Below are 18062 nucleotides of genomic sequence, written 5' to 3'. Positions count from 1 at the left end.
ATTAAAAAGAGCAAGTGCACTTACAAACATCCAGTTAAAATGCGCATATAAAACATTGTTTTATATGCGCATTTTAACTGGATGTTTGTAAGTGCACTTGCTCTTTTTAATATATTTTATTAAATGGAATTACGCTATGGTACACCTGTTTGAGCCCTAGATCATTTCTTTGCTGACACAAGAGAAAGTCATCACAACAAGCTAGAGCTGCTGGTCTGTGAAGGGTCGGCCATATTATCTGGTGAGAGGCTTGAGTGCATAGCTGGTGGAGGCACTTTAGGGTGACCCGTGAGTGGAGTGGGAGCACTGGTGGTGCTGGATAGTGTATGCTCTGTAAACGGTATCACACTATTGCTGTGTCTCTCTTTCATATGACATGTATACACACATCTGAGGAGTCCTATATCAAGTGGAGGAGTTCGTGTGCTGGCATGGTCCAAAAACGTGATTGCTAATCGTTAGTGGTTGGCCTATTGTTCCGGTGAGAATATATCATTACTGCTATGAACTGTATATGAAGAATTATTGGTTGGACTATTAACTGGATACCGGTGGATCACACCTATTGAGGGCGTTGTGGACTTTTTAAATGTGGAATCTTGTGTATTAATATGTGGGTTGTTGAGCGCTGTTTCCATAGAATAGAAATCCTGAATCAAAACTTCCTGTCTGGAAAATACAAGCTGTAGTCTCCACTCTCCAGCAAGGCTTAGCTACTAAGATGAGGAATAACAGTGTTTTCCCCTGCCCTTGCTTGTAGAGTTGTCCGACACAGGCTGGGGGCTGGAATGATTTGTCTGTGATCTGTCCACACAGGAGCAGCTTGTTAGCAAGTAAGGATTAAAGCACGCCAGCAAACTAGCCATGTACATCTGTAGGTAACTATTCTAGCACCATCATTTGGTTACTATCATTACTAAACTAGTTAGCCTTAAGGCTACTTTCCCACCAAGACGTTGCATTTTAGTGGACATTATGGTCGCATAAGGTGCCCCTAAAGAAACGCATGGTGGTGTTGAAGTTGGACGTCAGATTGAGCTGCGTTATGCAGCCGCTCCAGGTTCGTGATAGGAAGTCCGGATCTTTGTAAGGATTCGGATCATTTGAATCGGATCATTGAAAAGATCCGGATCTTTGAACCGAATCATTTGAATCATTTTACTAGGGAAGCAGACTGGGTGAAATGACTAGCAGGACAGGACTTTCCCTGCACTGTACATTCTGTATGTTCCTGTTTCTTCCAGACAGACATCCACTGTGAACCGAATCTTTCATTGTGATGATCCGGATGATTAGACTCACAAAAAAGATCCGGATCAAATGAATGATTCGTTCATGATCCGGACAACACTACAGTTGATTAGACTCACAAAAAAGATCCGGATCAAATGAATGATTCGTTCATGATCCGGACAACACTACAGTCCCACCATGAGTCTCCACAGTGCAGTGAATATTAATTAGCCATGTGGCTGGCTGTGGAGGAGGAGGGGAGACCTCCTCCTCCAACATTACTGAGCATGTTCAAGCAGTCTAACATGGCGTAGCCCAGTATAAGGTACAGCATGCAGAACTTTGATTAAACATGATGCGTTACCATGTAACGCAACGTGTGCACTGTGAACAGCACATTGATTTTACAGTGCCGTGAGTTAGGCTGCGTTACTGGCTGCTGTAACATGGGACTTTAACGTCCCACTGTGAAATCAGCCTTAATATCACCTGAGCTTTGTAGTTACGCCTCGGGTCCTGCACATGACTCATCAAGAGCACAAAAACTTTTTGTCATGGTGTACGATCATGCACATGGGTGTAGGGGTGGCGTAGAGGTTAGCACTCTCGCCTTGCAGCTCTGGGTCACTGGATCAAATCCCAGCCAGGTCACTATCTGCATGGAGTTTGTTTATTTTCTCCCTGTGTGTGCGTGGGTTTCCTCTGGGCACTCCGGTTTCCTTCCACATTTTAAAACATACAGATAAGTTAATTTGTTTACCCCTAAAATGGCCCTAAACTACGATACATACACTACACGATACATACATAGACATAGGTATGGTAGGGACTTGATTGTGAGCTCCTCTGAGGGACAGGTGAGTGCCAAGACGATACACTCTGTACAGCGCTGTGGTGCTGAGGTGTTGGCGCTGTATAAATACATATTATTATTATTATTATTATTATTATTATTTCTACACACTCCACATTACTGTAGTCCTAGTGCCTAGGTGTGCCCGGCCCCTGGATCTTCTAGGATCCAAGCAATGCCCTTATTTGGAAATATTCAGCTTCACCTGAGGCAGGATTATCCCCATAAGGCATTGCTTCAGGACATTATAAACAACATATCCACTCATTGACCTAGGTGATGCATTATGGTGCTTACTTTTTGTTTTATGAAGTCTAACCTGTTCATTGTTCAACATAGATGTTGATAGATTACAAGCCTATCTCCACATCACCATACAATATAAGTAAGGAATGCTCACGTTCTTTGAAGGAACACTATCAATAACCAAGTGTTTTAAAATGACAATATACAAATAATGTTTAAGTATCTGTATAAATATTTTCCTACTTTTCGTGTTAAATATCAGATGCAAAAGCTTTAATTTGTTGTGTGTAGATTTTAGCTGCATTGGAAAGATGCATTTGAAAAGGTGAGTCTCTGTTTCAATATTACACACCCAGCGTAATATTCATTGCATGTGAGACTGCAGAGTTAAATGAAAAGCCTAGGGTGTCAAGTTTCACACACCAATACAAACAGATACATTTCCTCTGCTCTCTGTGCAGACAGCTCCTTCATAGACACAAGCAGCTGCAGTTAAGCTAGTGAGAGCTTTCTCACACACAGGGTTAACCTGTAAGGAGAGAGATTCCCTCTTCCCTCTCCTCTCATGATTCACTGGTCTGTCACCCTGCTTAGCCTGTCCCTGTCAGTAAATTGTGAAAGAAATTTGATAACAGTGAACAAAGATTAAAAAATCAAATGTATACAGCAGTATTTCGGAGCACTTCCCAAACTATTCTCATTTTAATTTAAAAAACATATTAATCTACAGTATAGTGTTAATTTAATCGTTGGGAGAGCCTTATTATTTGTAACATACTGTACATGAGCAGCTCTGCCCATTCACAAAGTTACCATGTATATTGTTAAAACTAAAGAAGAAAAACTTTTTATAAAGTAGATATTTTTATGTCAATTGATTTGTAACCACTTTTTTTTCTAGTTTTAGTCATATCAGTGTCAACTTTGCATATACTGTAGTTACAGCTATCCACAAATGAGATTCTCCTACTGACGTGCTTTCTTTAAAATGAACCTACAGACTAAAAATCTACTCAGCAGCACTGAAAAGGTTTGGTGTTTTTTTTAACAGTTTTACAGCATCAGAACTTTGTTTTTCTTACCCAAGCCTCATTTTAGCTGCACAATAGCTAACTTCCGCCCCATCAAAGAAATCTGCCCGGGCATTTGTCCCCTGATGCTGTGCAAAGCATGATGGTATTTCTGATGATTGTTGCCTAGCGCGCGCAGCTGGGAGGAGTGATCAGGACACAGGACAGTTGGAACTGTGTCTTATGCTCCCTGTCACCTCCTTTCAACCAAAAAGATGGCTGCCCCATGAAATCACAAACATTTGCCTGTTCTTTTAAAACCGTGTGGCTAAGAGATTATATTACCTATCTATTTTAATTAGCATAACTAATGTAACTTAATGACAGTATGTTTGTTTAGGCTGAAGTTCCTCTTTAAAGTGAAGCCGGGGTGAAAATAAACTGATGAGATAAATAAAAATAACTTTAAATATCCCATGGTTTTCTTTTATATTTAAACATTTACAAAGTAGGTTGAATGTTTTATGGTCTTTAATCGGGGGCAGCTTACTATGGTGTCACTTGCATGCCTAGAAATTAACTCTTTCAGGCAGCAATTTAAAACAAATAAGACACTGTGGTTATTAATGTTTTGTACTGTACAAACACATTTGTACGTTTATATCTCATATTGCCTCGGGTACACTTAAAAACATACTTGAACTGACGAGTGACATAAGATAAACATAGTTTCCTTTTAGCGTCCTGCATGGCAAGTCTTTAAAAACTAAAGTTAACTATGCAAATTAGCTTGTCAAACCGCTTGTTGAATACAGTTCCATGTTCTGAAAGTAAATAGAATGCAAAACATTTTTATCTGGTTGAGAGAACTCTGCTGATAGAATTAGTTAGCTCTTCAGGTCTAAATTGCTTGTTTTCCAGCTGAATGAATCCGATTTCAGATTAGACTGTCATGGATGCTGATTAGAATGCATCCTAAAGAATGCAGCTCTTAAACTGAAAATACAATACAAAAAAATGACTGTTCTACAGTCCTTAATGTTCTATTTAGCATACTACACATACAATTATGTATATCATAAGTTTATATTCAGTTCAGGTTTGCTTTAAATACTGATAGCGTGACAATGTGCTTTACTATGTCTCTTGTTTTATTTGACTTTCGCTTTGCCTTAAAGTGAATTTGTATGATAACTGTAATAACCTCGATTTATATGTAGGTCAGAGCTACATAAAAATATTATTTTCCCTTCTAGATGGCCTAGAACCTTAGCTGGGATGACAGCTTTCTACCCATGTAAAGCATTTGCACTGACAGCATTGCTTTATGCAGAGCATGGAACAGAGCCGAGAGCCTGGCGTAAGTGTGACCGCACTGGACACTGGGCAGAAGACGACTACACGGAGTGCTCCTTTACAAGACATCTGCATGCCTTCAGCCTGGTAATGACTTTCACTTTCCAATGCCTGCTCGGAACATGTGATAACCATTATCTCTCCAAGATGAATACCTCCAAGTTATTTTTATACATACACATTCGTTTTATTATTATTATAACAGGGGTAGGGTTTTGCAAAGGGAGCCACATCTGTAGATAATGAAACACAGGATGTGCTTGCTAGTCTTTCATAAATAGACAGAATTTCAAAGAATGTCTGCAGAATTGACTGGGTCAGCATTTAGGGGATTACGTCAGGTTCACACCACAAGAATGTAGTCTTCATGTAACAGAGAAAGACTCTCTCTGTTCTCCAAGAACAGAAGAGGAAAGGAGAAGCATAGGTGTTTCCTAGATAAATGGTTCCCATGTGTGAGAAGGGGTAAAATAAAGCTTTAAATAAAAAACAAAAATTGGCATGACCCTCTCCCCCCCCCCCAAAAAAAAAAGAATTCTAACCCCTTCTCACCCATGCAGGCTGGTATAGCCAGAAGTCAACCTGTGTGTGTCTGTTATACCAGGGATGGTCAGAATTGCCAATTTCCGATTTTGCGGAAATTCTGCTTTCCACCATTGCCGATTACCGCTACTGACTTAACCTCCTTGCCGGTTATCCCGAGCTCAGCTCGGGGTAACCTGCGCAGGAGGATATCTCAGGCCCCGCTGGGCCGATTTGCATAATTTTTTTTTGTTACAAGCAGCTAGCACTTTGCTAGCTGCTTGTAACTTCCGATCGCCGCCGCTCGCCGCCGATCCGCCGCAATCCGCCGCGCCGAGTCGCTCCCCCCGCCCCAGAGCCCTGCGCTGCCTGGCCAATCAGTGCCAGGCAGCGTTAAGGGGCGGATCGGGATTCCCTATGACGTCCCGACGTCCATGACGTCGGTGACGTCATCCCGCCCCGTCGCCATGGCGACCGGGGAAGCCCTGCAGGAAATCCCGTTCTCAACGGGATTCCCTGCATACTCTGATCGCCGAAGGCGATCGGAGTGGGTGGGGGGATGCCGCCGCTTAGCGGCTATCATGTAGCGAGCCCTTGGCTCGCTACATGATTTAAAAAAAAAAAAAAAAAAATGTGCGGCGCTGCCTCCTTGCCGGATTTTTTAGACCGGCAAGGAGGTTAAGCATTCCGATGCAGATTTTTGCGGAAATTTACGCTACATTTAGCATTGAATTTCTCAAAAAGTAAAAGGTTTTTGAAATATTTTTTTTGCTTCTTGTTTCCACTCTTCTACTTAACATATCCTGAACATTTGGTGTTTCTAGCACCTATGGGGGCTTTGCTATTAACCTCTAAAGTCAGCGGCCCACCGCATATGGTAATGCGGATTTTCTGCATTTTACATTTCCGCTGATTTTAACATTGATTTTCTCAAAGTACAAGGTCTTTTTGAAAGATTTTTTTTTGCCTATTGTTTCCACTCTTCTACTTAACATACCCTCAAAATTTGGTGTTTCTAGCTCCTATGGGGGATTTGCTATTAACCTCTAAAGTCGGCGGCATACCGAATATGGTAATGCGGATTTTCAACATTTTACATTTCCGCCGACTTTAGCGGTTAATAGCAAAGTCCTCGTAGGTGCTAGAAACACCAAATGTTCAGGGTTTGTTAAGCAAAAAAGTGGGAACAAGAGAAAAAAGAAATATTTCAAAAAGACATTGTACTTTTTGAGGAAATCAGTCGGGAAAAATTTCTGCGATTTCCGTAAAAATCCACCTACCGCACTTGTAATACCGATTTCCGAATTCCGATGCGTAAATGCAATCGGAAATGCAGAAATTGCTTTTCCATGAAATCCAAACGAGCATCCCTATCATACTAAGCTAAACCAGTCCACATGGTGCATGATATGGGGGGGGGGGGGGGGGGGCTTTGTAAGAGAGGGGCAACAAAGTCTCCCTCTCTCCTATAAAGCTCTTGATCATTCCTATCATGCACATGGGGCTTATCCCCACCTGCCAAGTAGAAGGTGGTGGTAAATACCCCTACACATATGAGGATAGGTCTTGGGGGACTTATAGTGGAATTTTGGAGCCCCATTTAAAACATAAAAAAAACAAAAACCTTTCTGTACTCTTCTGTTTTTGGTCTGTCACATCTTTCTTATTTTTATTCCTTTCTTCTGTTTTCTCCTTTAAATCTTGATTGAAGAATCTCCTCACAGTTGCCACTCCCTATTGGTACTATTGCTGCACCCGTTGCTCACCACCACTTTAGCCCCAGGCAACGTGGAGCTTTGCCGGCTCCCCTGGCACTGCTGTTTCCTGTTGACTTGCCGGGACATCCACCACCACTCTTTTGCTTCCAACTTGTAATAAAGAACACTGCCAGATGGGGCCACATTGTTCTTTATTACAAGCCTAAGTGGAGGGGAGTGGTAGCGGGGAGTGGAGGGGAATGGTAGCGGGGGGGCTCTGGCGGTTCAACTCAAGCCAACCTAGAGCAATAGGGAGCAACATTGCCAGGATGGAGCTTACTGCCTCTAGCCGCAGTGCAGCGGATCTCCTGAGGAAGCGAGGCAGCAGTCCCGTGGTGCTGAAGGACAGACTCACTCCCTCACCTCACAGTGTGTAATAGTAACAGACTTGGACATACTCATGTGAAGCTATCAAATACAATTGCTAGTAAATTCTGAGCAATGTTAGTTGATAAGAAACTCGTACATCGCAAGCGTGTTATCACCTCGAATTGCATATAGCCCCAGGACTCCAAATTACACTTTCTCTGAAGTCGAACTGCGTACCTGTCACAATCTAATTAGGATTCTAAAACAGATGAGTTAAAGGGACTCCGAGCAGTGCAGAAACTATGGAAAGATGCATATCATTTTAAAGCTCTGTTTCTCCTCTTTCCAACGATATATAAACCGCCGCCCTACGCCTTTTAGTTTTCGCTATTTTCGCGACTGAAATAGCCGCAATTTAAAGCACGAAAATAAAGAAAACTAAAAGGCATAGGGCAACGATTTAGGTGTCGCCAGAAAGAGGAGAAAGAGAGCTTTAAAATGATATCCATCTTTCCATAGTTACTTGTATTACACAGGCCGACTTTTTCTGCTGAATGGAGCTGCTGACACTGGGGAAAGTGTCATCCTGTGTAATACAATGTAACTATGGAAAGATCGATATCATTTAAAGCTCTCTTTCTCCTCTTTCCAGTGATATATAAACCACCGCCCTACGCCTTTTGGTTTTCTTTATTTTCGCGATTGAAATCGCGGCTGCGGCAATTTCAATCGCGAAAATAGCGAAAACTAAAAGGCGTAGGGCGGCGGTTTATATATCATTGGAAAGAGGAGAAAGAGACCTTTAAAATGATATGCATCTTTCCATAGTTTCTGCACTGCTCGGAGTCCCTTTAAATTGATATATTTCTCTAATGATGTTAGGCATCATTAGAGGGAGGTCTTAAGGCTAAGCATTAGTAGAGGTAGGCCTTAGGGCTAGGCATTGGTAGTGGGAGGTCTTATGGTTAGGCATCTGTAGAGGGGGGGGGTGTCTTAGGGTTAGGCATGGGTAGAGGGAGGTCTTGGGGTTAGACAATGGTAGAGGGATGGTTAAAGGGAACCTAAACTGAGAGGGATATGGATGTTTCCTTTTAAACAATATCATTTGCTTGGTAGTCCTGCTGATCTCTTTGATTGCAGTAGTGGCTGAATCACACACCTGAAACAAGCATGCAGCTAATCCAGTCTGACTTCAGTCAGAGCACCTAATCTGCATGCTTGTTCAAGGGCTGTGGCTGAAAGTATTGGAGACACAGGATCAGCAGAAGAGTCCGGCAACTGGTATTATTTTAAAAGGAAAAATCCATATCCTACTCAGTTTAGGTTCCCTTTAAGGGTTAGGCTTCCGTAAAGAGAAGGGTTTTGTGAGAGAGAAGGGCTAGGTTAGGACATGATACAATACCGGTAAAGATTACCAATATTTTGCTATTGGAGTACAGTAGAAGAATATCAGTAATTTTACCGATATTCTACAAGCTGCAATCTCCTGTGCCTTTTTTTCCAGGCACCTTATGTATGCACATGGAGAGAGTTGAAGAGTTTTACAGCAGTAGGGAAGAAAGTTTTCCTATAGGGAGCAGGTGCATAGAAGGTCATTAAAAAATCATCTTACCATTCCATTTGGATTAATTATACATTGTTTTTAGCAGTACTAATACCAGCATACCATACATATACCAAATAGCATAATTGCATAGAGGAATGATGATGTGAAATATTTTTCTTGCGGAGTTGATGAATTGGATGCATATTTTTCTTACCTATTTATGCTTTAATAGACTGTATTTGCCAGACCGAGATATGGATTTCCTTTAATAATGTATTAAAGACCATAACAATGCTTTACTTCTAGATGCCTGTGAATGACTCCAATGTCCTTGAATATGCTCAGCAGCTAATAACCTACACCAGGGGAGCCTCAGACTTCAGTGATAAGATGGATGTGCTGCTGGTGGCAGACATGATGGAAAAGATGATAGTGTTTGTGGGACAAATCAAACATGTAGGTGTCTAAAATAGAATACAGAAGAGACACGTTTGTTTTATTTGCATTCTGAAACTGATGTTGGTTGCGCTTTCCTGCATGAGCTAAAGCGCCATTGTGCCAGTATTTATGACCTGCTGCTCAAAGAGAGGCCAATGTTGTCAAAATGATTCAGTTGGGCTGGGGGCAGTGGCGTAACTACAATTTATGGGGCTCCCCAGCAATGTTTATACCCCTTCTCTTGCTTCCCCTTGGTGGCATTTATGGGGTTGGGGCCCATCTCGCAAGGGACATAAAACAATTGTGGCTATCAGTGATGAGCGAAAATGCTGATATTCTTTTTGCATTCATTTTTGCAAAAATAATGTTAAATTGTACTCCCGAGCGAAAATGCAATCGAAAATCAATCTGTAATTTTACGCAAATTTTCATGCCAAAAATAAATTAGCCTGGATGGGTTAATGGATAAAATACTTTATGCAGTGCAGCCATCAACCCCTCCTGATCCTGAAGTGCAGCCATGAACTTTGCTCGATAGACTTATACTTGAGTCATTAAAAAATCCTTATTCTGATATCCCAGCACCTAAATTATGCCCCTTCCCCCAGCTAAAATATATAGTATATATTATATAGCTGAGTTCCTAAATGCCTATTCCAATACCCTGGTGCCTATATCCCCATTCCAAAAACCCAGAGCCTAAATTAACCTCGCCCCCCCAATCACCACCACCAGTGTGACTATACCTGTACAGTGGAACCTAGGTTTACAAGTACAATTTGTTCTGGACATGCTTGTTATCCAAAGGGGAGACAAAAGGAGATAAACGAGAGCCCCAATAGTATTATTGTTATTTTAACTTCCTTTAACTAAGTGAAGAAATGATACTCACAAATGTGGGTTGCCGGACCTAGCAACCACTGATAGCTCTTGGGGGAATTAAGACCTGTCCCCACTCAGGCTAAGAAGTCGCTCTCCGAAAATGGAAAAGGGGTGATCACACCCATTCATCCAGTGGATACAAGTTATTCAAGAGAATTAGAGGCGCCAGGAAGGGTAAAATGCATTAAAAATCATAAAATGTGGGATATTGTATGACTTACCTCCCCAATGAAGACAAATTGCAATTGTTCATACAACACAATTTATTCTCACTCCAACAAGCTTTGCAATGCGTTTCACGGGTTTACAGCCCGCTTCCTCAGGCAATATAAAATTAGGAGCAACAAAAATGTAAAAGAGCTGGTATACAGTAGCGCCTTTGTTATCCAAAGCATTCTTATATCAAAGCAAATTTTCCCATGATAATTAATGGAAACCTAGTTTATTTGTTCCACAATCCAAAAACCGTTATTAAAAATCATATAACTTAAACATGTAAACAAGACTTTCTCTGTAACTAACATAATCATTGCAATTTGCTGTCTTGCCTCTACCTTTTTTTTTGTGTGTGTGTGTGGCTTTAACAAGGAACTTATACAATGACAGTTACATTTGATGATTTCAATGGAAATGTGACTTTGCAGTCTCTACACTCAGATTAAAGAACTATCAAAGAAATCGATTTTCTGTAAACCCCATATACCTGTAGAGCGTGTAGCCGGCAACACTAAAATGCTTTTCAGGAGTCTCTCAGCACAGCCTGTGTGGAAAAAAATGCTTTGTTTACTAGCTGTTTGTAACAATTTGTGTCGGCATTGGGGGGAGCAGAACTGTAACCTGGCTGTAAGCTATTTACTTTACACTGTGTGGCAGAGAGAGACAGAAACAGACAAGAACACAGAGCTTCAACTGATGATTATTTACACACATTTAAAGCTATATTTCTGCTCTCATTCTGAACAGATTCCAGTCACAGTATTAGAGCCAGTGAAGATTTTCTGTATGCTGGATGAGCTGGGTACAGTACTCCATAGTAATGCCCACAGAGAGAACTGTTCTCTGTAAATGTCATTTTATTCATATAAGAGGTGAAAAGATGAAGAAAAAAGCCATTATACTGCTGTTTTCTAGAAATTACTGGAAATATATGTAGCTTTTAGAATTGTAATTAACTTTGATAGTTGTTCTTTAAGTACAATTAAGTACAATCCTGCAGCACCAAAGGGAGAAGAACTATCGGCTCAGTTGTGATGACATGACGCATGTATACTTTTTTTATGCTTGTATATTAAGAAGCTGCTTGTATATCAAGTTAAAATTTCCTAAAAATGTTTGATTCTATTGCAAAGTGCTCTTAAACCAAGTTACTCTCAAACCAAGCTTTTACTGCATTATAGCTGAGCACCTATTTTCTTTCCGATGCAGCTCTGCCCATATCCGACATTTGCCTATACTATAGACTAACTCCAGCCCCATAATCTCTCACCAGACATCGCTATAGCTCCTAATTACACAGCAGCCTGTAGTGACCCCCGAAGTACCAGGCACGCCTATTATAACTTGCTTTGGTTTGAAAGGGCTAGTGCAGCGGCCTGCCTCCAGAAGAAACAGACATCCATCCAGGTGTCCAATTGTGGTGTCATTGGGGCTTTTGGGGGTCCGGATTATAAGGAAGTGGAGTTTTGGAGGAAGGAGATAAAAAAATAGTTTTTTTCTAAGAGGGAAAGGGTAAAACTGCCCAATCCTTGAACTGAAAAGCAAACACAAGGTGAAAAAAAACTGATTAGATAAACAATTGTATCTATCTTCCTTCTCATAAAAATATTTTTTTACTATTTTTTTAAGTTTTTGCTGTTTCATTGTCTCTGCTCAATGACACATGCATTGAAGTATGCCAGAGCTAAAATCTATGAACTATTAACCCTTTTTATCTCTTTCCTGCTCTCAGAAGACTTTTTTTCTGCCAAGAAAGTGTTTTTTGGCTGTAATACCTTCGCAGCGAGGGTTAAGCTATAGTTTGACCCAGTCCTGACCTGGATGGAAACTTTCACTTGCATATCTTATTTTAACTCTCTCAGGCAGAGAGAGAAAAAAAGGGACACAGCATAGTTATTTGTGTGCTGGGCAATGTACATACCCATGTCTACCTCATCATGTCACATGTCACCTTGTGTATCTTTTAAAGACTGCAGAGGAGGTACACCATTTTACTGATACAGGCAATAGCATAGAGGCATTTTCTGCCGCTAAAACTTCAGCCCCTCAGCTTTGCTGCTGATGAATGTTATACTAGCAGTTTTCTTACGCAGATGTTTCTCTTTTTTTTTTACTTTTATTTTAGTGTTCGTTATTCTTTAACATAGCAAAATTCTTTTAAACAGCTGGCATTTTTACCATCACAGTTGTGAATATGAAAATCATCACTAGGAAACTAATTAGTTCCATAACAAAACAAGAGTTTAAGAATAAAATTTAATTACAGTAAATTCTTTACTACTCTTCATAATAAAATTGCCTTTTTTCCCACTTTTAATCTTTAAAGCGTTCGGGCCTGAAACTGTATATTAATTAGTTAAAATGTAGTACCATCAATAATGTATTATTGATCTTATAAGAGTAGTGACGTGCTGCTTCAAACTGCTTTCTATTGTAAAGCTAAATTAAACCGAAGTGTGCAGGCGCTTGCTTGCGACTTGCAGCACAGCAGGGAAAACTGCCTGTATGCTGGCTTATAGAAAGTGTGGGCAGTGCATGCTGGGACTTGTTGTCTAAAGGCAGCTGGAGAGCCGCAGGTTCCTGAGCCGAACTCATCTAGTTTCTCCAGAAAGTCTCAGGGAAGATGTATTCTTCTTGATAACTTGCTCCTTTGAAGCATCTTCTTATGTTCAGCAATAAATATTTCCCCCAGTGATTTTCTAACCCGCTTTAACAGTTCTTCTTGCCACTGAATTGGTGGCTTAAGGGAAAGAGAAGCTTATACAAATAAGTGTTTAGCTTCAGCTATGTTATATCTCTAGGTATTCTGTAAACTAGGGCCTACTGTTAAAGAGAACTAGTCGTAACTAGACTTAGGAAAGATTTGGCAGAGCAGGGGGTTTGGCACCGAAACCAGGCACACCATAGCAGCAATGTTATCAGGGGAGGACTGGGACCTTTTGGCCTGGAGGGAAAATACAAATTAAAGGCCCATTTTCATGGCAGCCCAAGCCAAAATGACATCGCAGACATGCCCCACGTGCTATATGCCAGTAGTCACATGGAAAATACAGCAAGGACACTCGAGGGATAGCGACAGGTAAAGTATAAATGCACTGGCACTGGGGGGGCGGTGGGGGGGGGATACAAAATAAATAAATATATTTTGAGTTACTACAGCTGGGTTTCCATTGCATTCATCATTCATGATTATCGCACTTGATCAACGACATCGGCCTGAGATTTACCAGCATCTCAGATCAATACATTCAACCAATTTCCACCCGAAATTCGTCAAATGTTCGATTGGGCATGCTTGTGGAGGCACACATTTTCATCCGATTCGATAATAATTATCGAAATGGTTGATACATTGGCCGTCAAGGTGGGAGATGTATGGCCACTTCACTGTAGTAGGACACACTATAGGACACATACATTCTCGATACTGACAGGTGGAAAAGCCAATATGATTTGATCATAGTGAAAGAATCTGTCAGTAAAACTCGATGCATGTATGGCCAGCTTTAGATTAGGGTTACGAAAAACAAAATTGGGATAAATACATTGTGAGGGTAAGATGGGGGGACAAAGTAGAGGGTGACGGAGGAGAGAAAAGGGGAGAGGCAGAGAGTAGAGAAAAGCTGAAAGATAGGAAAATAAGATATTTGCTTCATCTGGATTGCACTTATTTAGCTTTCCTGTATGACAAGAAGACACAGCCAAGCAGCAACTAGGTGAAGGGGGGAAACGAAGGTGAATAAGGGAGAGAGACTGAGAAGCTCACCTGTATTGCTGCCATATCTGCCAGCAGCCTTTTTGGAGTCTAGGGACTGTCAAAAACTTTTCAACCACCTAGACAATATATTATGTAGCTGTGCAAATGCAGTCATTTTAATATGGTGGGAGACCAGTCAGATTTTTTCCCACTGACCCTGCAGGCAAACCTCTGTTCTGCATCATGCTGTATATATTTACCAGCTTGCCTGCCCTCTAATTGCTCTTTAGTTGGGCGTTTATTTTTTTCAGTCACCCTAGTGGTTCATATTGCCTTATACAAAAACATGAATGCACTGTACCAAACCTAAATCATTAACCCTCTGCCGACCGTGTAACATCAATTGGCGTGAATGCGGCGGCAGCCCCAGGACTGCCTGACGCCAATTGGCATCAAGTCCTGGGGCGGGGTTTTGCAGGAGATCACACGTGCCGATCTCGGCTAGGAGACTGTTAGATGGCAAAACCATTATCTAAAAAAAAATATGAAAATGTACTATTTACAATGCGATCTAAGGCAGCGCTGTACTGGGGACAGCGGTGACACTTGACTGTATCCCTGGGACACTCAGAGAGCGATCGGCTCTCATAGGCTGATGTCTATGGGAGCTGCTGTGATTTAGCAGTGCCGGTGGGTTGTTAACAGCCCGATCTCGCCCTGTAAAAGTGTATAATACACTTTGTAATGTATGCAAAGTGTATGATACAGGCTGCCTCCTCCCCTGGTGGTCCCAGGGATCGAGGGACCACCAGGGGAGGAGGCAGCCCTAGTTCTAATCACACACACACACTAACCCTGGCCCCCTGCCCCCTGATCGCCCACAGCACCCCTCAGACACCCCCCTGATCACCCCCTCAGACCACTGTTTGCACCCAATCACCCATCAATCACCTCCTGTCACTATCTGTCAACACTATATTTTAGATTAGGTCTGAAAATTCCCTCTGGGGGCTCCTGATCACCCCCCACACCTTCAGATCCTCCCCAAGCCCCCCCCCCTCCCCGCAGACCTTCCTGTGTACTGTCTACATCTATTCTCCCCTGTAATCACCCACTGATCACCTCTCAATCACCCATCAATCACCCCCTGTCACTGCCACCCATCAGATCAGACCCTAACCTGCCCCTTGCGGGCACCTGATTACCCGCCCACACCCTCAGATTGCCCGCAGACCTGCCCTCAGATCACCTCCCAAGTGCATTGTTTACATCTGTTTTCCCATCTAATCACCCACTGATCACCCATCAATCACCCCCTGTCACCACCTGTCACTGCTACTCATCAGATTAGACCCTAATCTGCCCCTTGTGGGCACCTAATCACTCGCCCACACCCTCAGATCGCCCTCAGACCCCCTATTGATCACCTCACCCGTGCATTGTTTGCATGTATTCTATCCTCTTATCACTCCCTGATCACCTATCAATCACCCCATCATCCCCTGTCACCACCTGTCACTGCTATCCATCAGATCAGACCCTAATCTGCCCCTTGCAGGCACCCAATCACCCACCTACACCCTCAGATTGCCCTCAGACCCCCCTGATCACCTCCCCAGTGCATTGCTTGCAGCTATTCCCCCCTCTAATCATACCCTGAGACACCCATCAATCACCTCCTGTCAGCACCTGTCACCCCCAGCACACCTACCCATCAGATCAGGCCCTAATTTGTCCCGTGTGGTCTCCTGATCATTCGGCCAAACCCTCAGATCCCCCTCAGACCTCCTTCCGATCACCTCTCCAGTGCATTGATTGCATCTATTCTCCCCTCTAATCACCCCCTGAGACACCCATCAATCACCTCCTGTCACCACCTGTCACTGCTATCCATCAGATCAGACCCTAATCTGGGCCCCTAAAATGCCAGGGCAGTATAGGAACCCCACAAGTGACACCATTTTAGAAAGAAGACACCCCAAGGTATTCCGTTAGGTGTATGATGAGTTCATTGAAGATTTTTTTTGTCACAAGTTAGTGGAAAATGACACTTTGTGAATAAAAATCAATTTCCGCTAACTTGTGTTGATGAAAAAATAAAATCTTCTATGAACTCACCATACTCCTAACCGAACCTTTTTTGTCACAAAGTGTCATTTTCCGCTAACTTGTGACAAACAATAAAATCTTCTATGAACTCACCATGCCTCTTAGTGAATACTTTGGGATGTCTTCTTTCCAAAATGGGGTCATTTGGGGGATATTTATACTATCCTGGAATTCTAGCACCTCATGAAGCATGACAGGTGCTCAGAAAAGTCAGAGATGCTTAAAAATGGGGAAATTCACTTTTTGCACCATAGTTTGTAAACACTATAACTTTTACCCAAACAAAAAAAAATGCAATAAGTGTCTATTTATTGAGCAAATTTATTGCACAATACATTTAGACACAAATGTATATAGAAATTGTACTTTATTTGAAAAATGTCAGCACAGAAAGTGAAAAAAAAATCATTTTTTTGACAAAATTCATGTCTTTTTTGATGAATATAATAAAAACTAAAAATCACAGCAGCAATCAAATAGCATCAAAAGAAAGCTGTATTAGTGACAAGAAAAGGAGGTAAAATTCATTTGGATAGTAGGTTGTATGACCGAGCAATAAACCGTTAAAGCTGCAGTGGTCTAAATGGAAAAAGTGTCTGGACCTTAAGGGGTTTTAAGACTGCAGTCCTTAAAGAGGAACTGTAACGACAAAACGTCCCCTGGGGGGTACTCACCTGGGGTGGGGGAAGCCTCCGGATCCTAATGAGGCTTCCCACGCCATCCTCCATCCCTCAGGGGTCTCGCTGCAGCCCTCCGTGCAGCGGTGACGTCAATATTTACCTTCCCAGCTCCTGCGCAGGCGGTCTGACGGCTGTCGGCTCCGAATTAGGCGGAAATACCCAATCGCCGTCGGGTCTGCTCTACTGCGCAGGCGCAAGTTTCCGGTGCCTGCGCAGTAGAGCGAAACCGACGGAGATCGGGAATTTCCGGCTATTTCCGTGCCGAAAGGAGCCACAGCGCCCCCACTGGAGCCAGCAAAGGTAAATATTGAATCTACAGTAGGCTCTGTCGCCGGCTGTTCGGAGGGCTGCAGCGAGACCCTTGTGGGACTGAGGACGGCGTGGGAAGCCTCATTAGGATCCGGAGGCTTCCCCCACCCGAGGTGAGTACCCCCCCAGGGGAGGTTTTTCATGTTACAGAGTCTCTTTAAGTGGTTAAAGCCAGATCTAACCGCACCATAGGATATCTAAGTGACCAGAATTTTCAAGTGTTAACATTTTGTGCAAAATAAGGCCACTGAAACAGAAAATTCTTTACTGAAATGTTGATAATAACATGCCCAGATGCAACTGAATGGAGTGATTCAGTGTTCAAGCACTGTAGGTGTGGCTGTAATGCACCATCCTAACTCAGATTGTGTTAAGACTTTTACACCTTCCAGGTGGTTCAGGATAACCATCAGCTGCCTGGGTATTTGTTTTACTGGTCCAAACCCTATACCATAGAGCCATAGCAATCCATGCCATGCTCTGATGATGACCAATACGAGTCAGGTCGTGGGGGAGGACATTTGGGTGCTGCCATAGGCCATAATGTGAATTACAGCTACAGTGGCGCTCAGTGTGTTATTTGGCTGTTGGCAAAAGACAGACCCAAATTAGGATAAAACTGCACAATTCCACCACCAGCCATAGCTGGAAGCTGAATTTCATCTTACCCCCACTGTGCAGGGCCTTGGAGGGGGAATAGTAATTAACACAGCAGGGTGAGCCATTTTTTGGCTTCACCCGGTGCCCAAAGCTCCCAGCGCCTTTTCTACATATATGAGGACCAATAAGTCCTAAACAGGCTGTATGTATGTTGGATTGGTGTGGCTCTATAAAATGTATTGGCTACAGGATCATTATACACCAGCGGCTCTGGATGTGTGCCTTGCCTTCAAGGGCAT

At 42.5% G+C, this 18062-nt stretch overlaps 1 protein-coding gene across 9 annotated transcripts in view; it reads left to right on the top strand.

Moving 5' to 3' along the window:
• Positions 1–18062, top strand: part of ADGRA1 (adhesion G protein-coupled receptor A1) — a 1508265-nt gene that overhangs the window by 513377 nt on the left and 976826 nt on the right. For all 9 annotated transcript variants that reach the window (XR_011024437.1, XR_011024435.1, XR_011024438.1 and 6 more), the window contains 2 exons: positions 4599–4785; positions 9139–9288. Coding sequence is in view for 2 of the 9 variants with exons in the window: in XM_068257544.1 (XP_068113645.1) it covers positions 4599–4785; positions 9139–9288 (337 nt within the window). In the remaining 7 variants the exon portion in view is untranslated. The remainder of the gene's footprint in view (positions 1–4598; positions 4786–9138; positions 9289–18062) is intronic.

This window comes from Hyperolius riggenbachi, chromosome 10 (assembly GCF_040937935.1).
Source record: "Hyperolius riggenbachi isolate aHypRig1 chromosome 10, aHypRig1.pri, whole genome shotgun sequence".
In the NCBI taxonomy this organism is placed as follows: Eukaryota; Metazoa; Chordata; class Amphibia; order Anura; family Hyperoliidae; genus Hyperolius; species Hyperolius riggenbachi.
The sequence above is the reverse complement of the archived record's forward strand: the minus strand, read 5'-3'. Positions and strand labels throughout refer to the sequence as shown.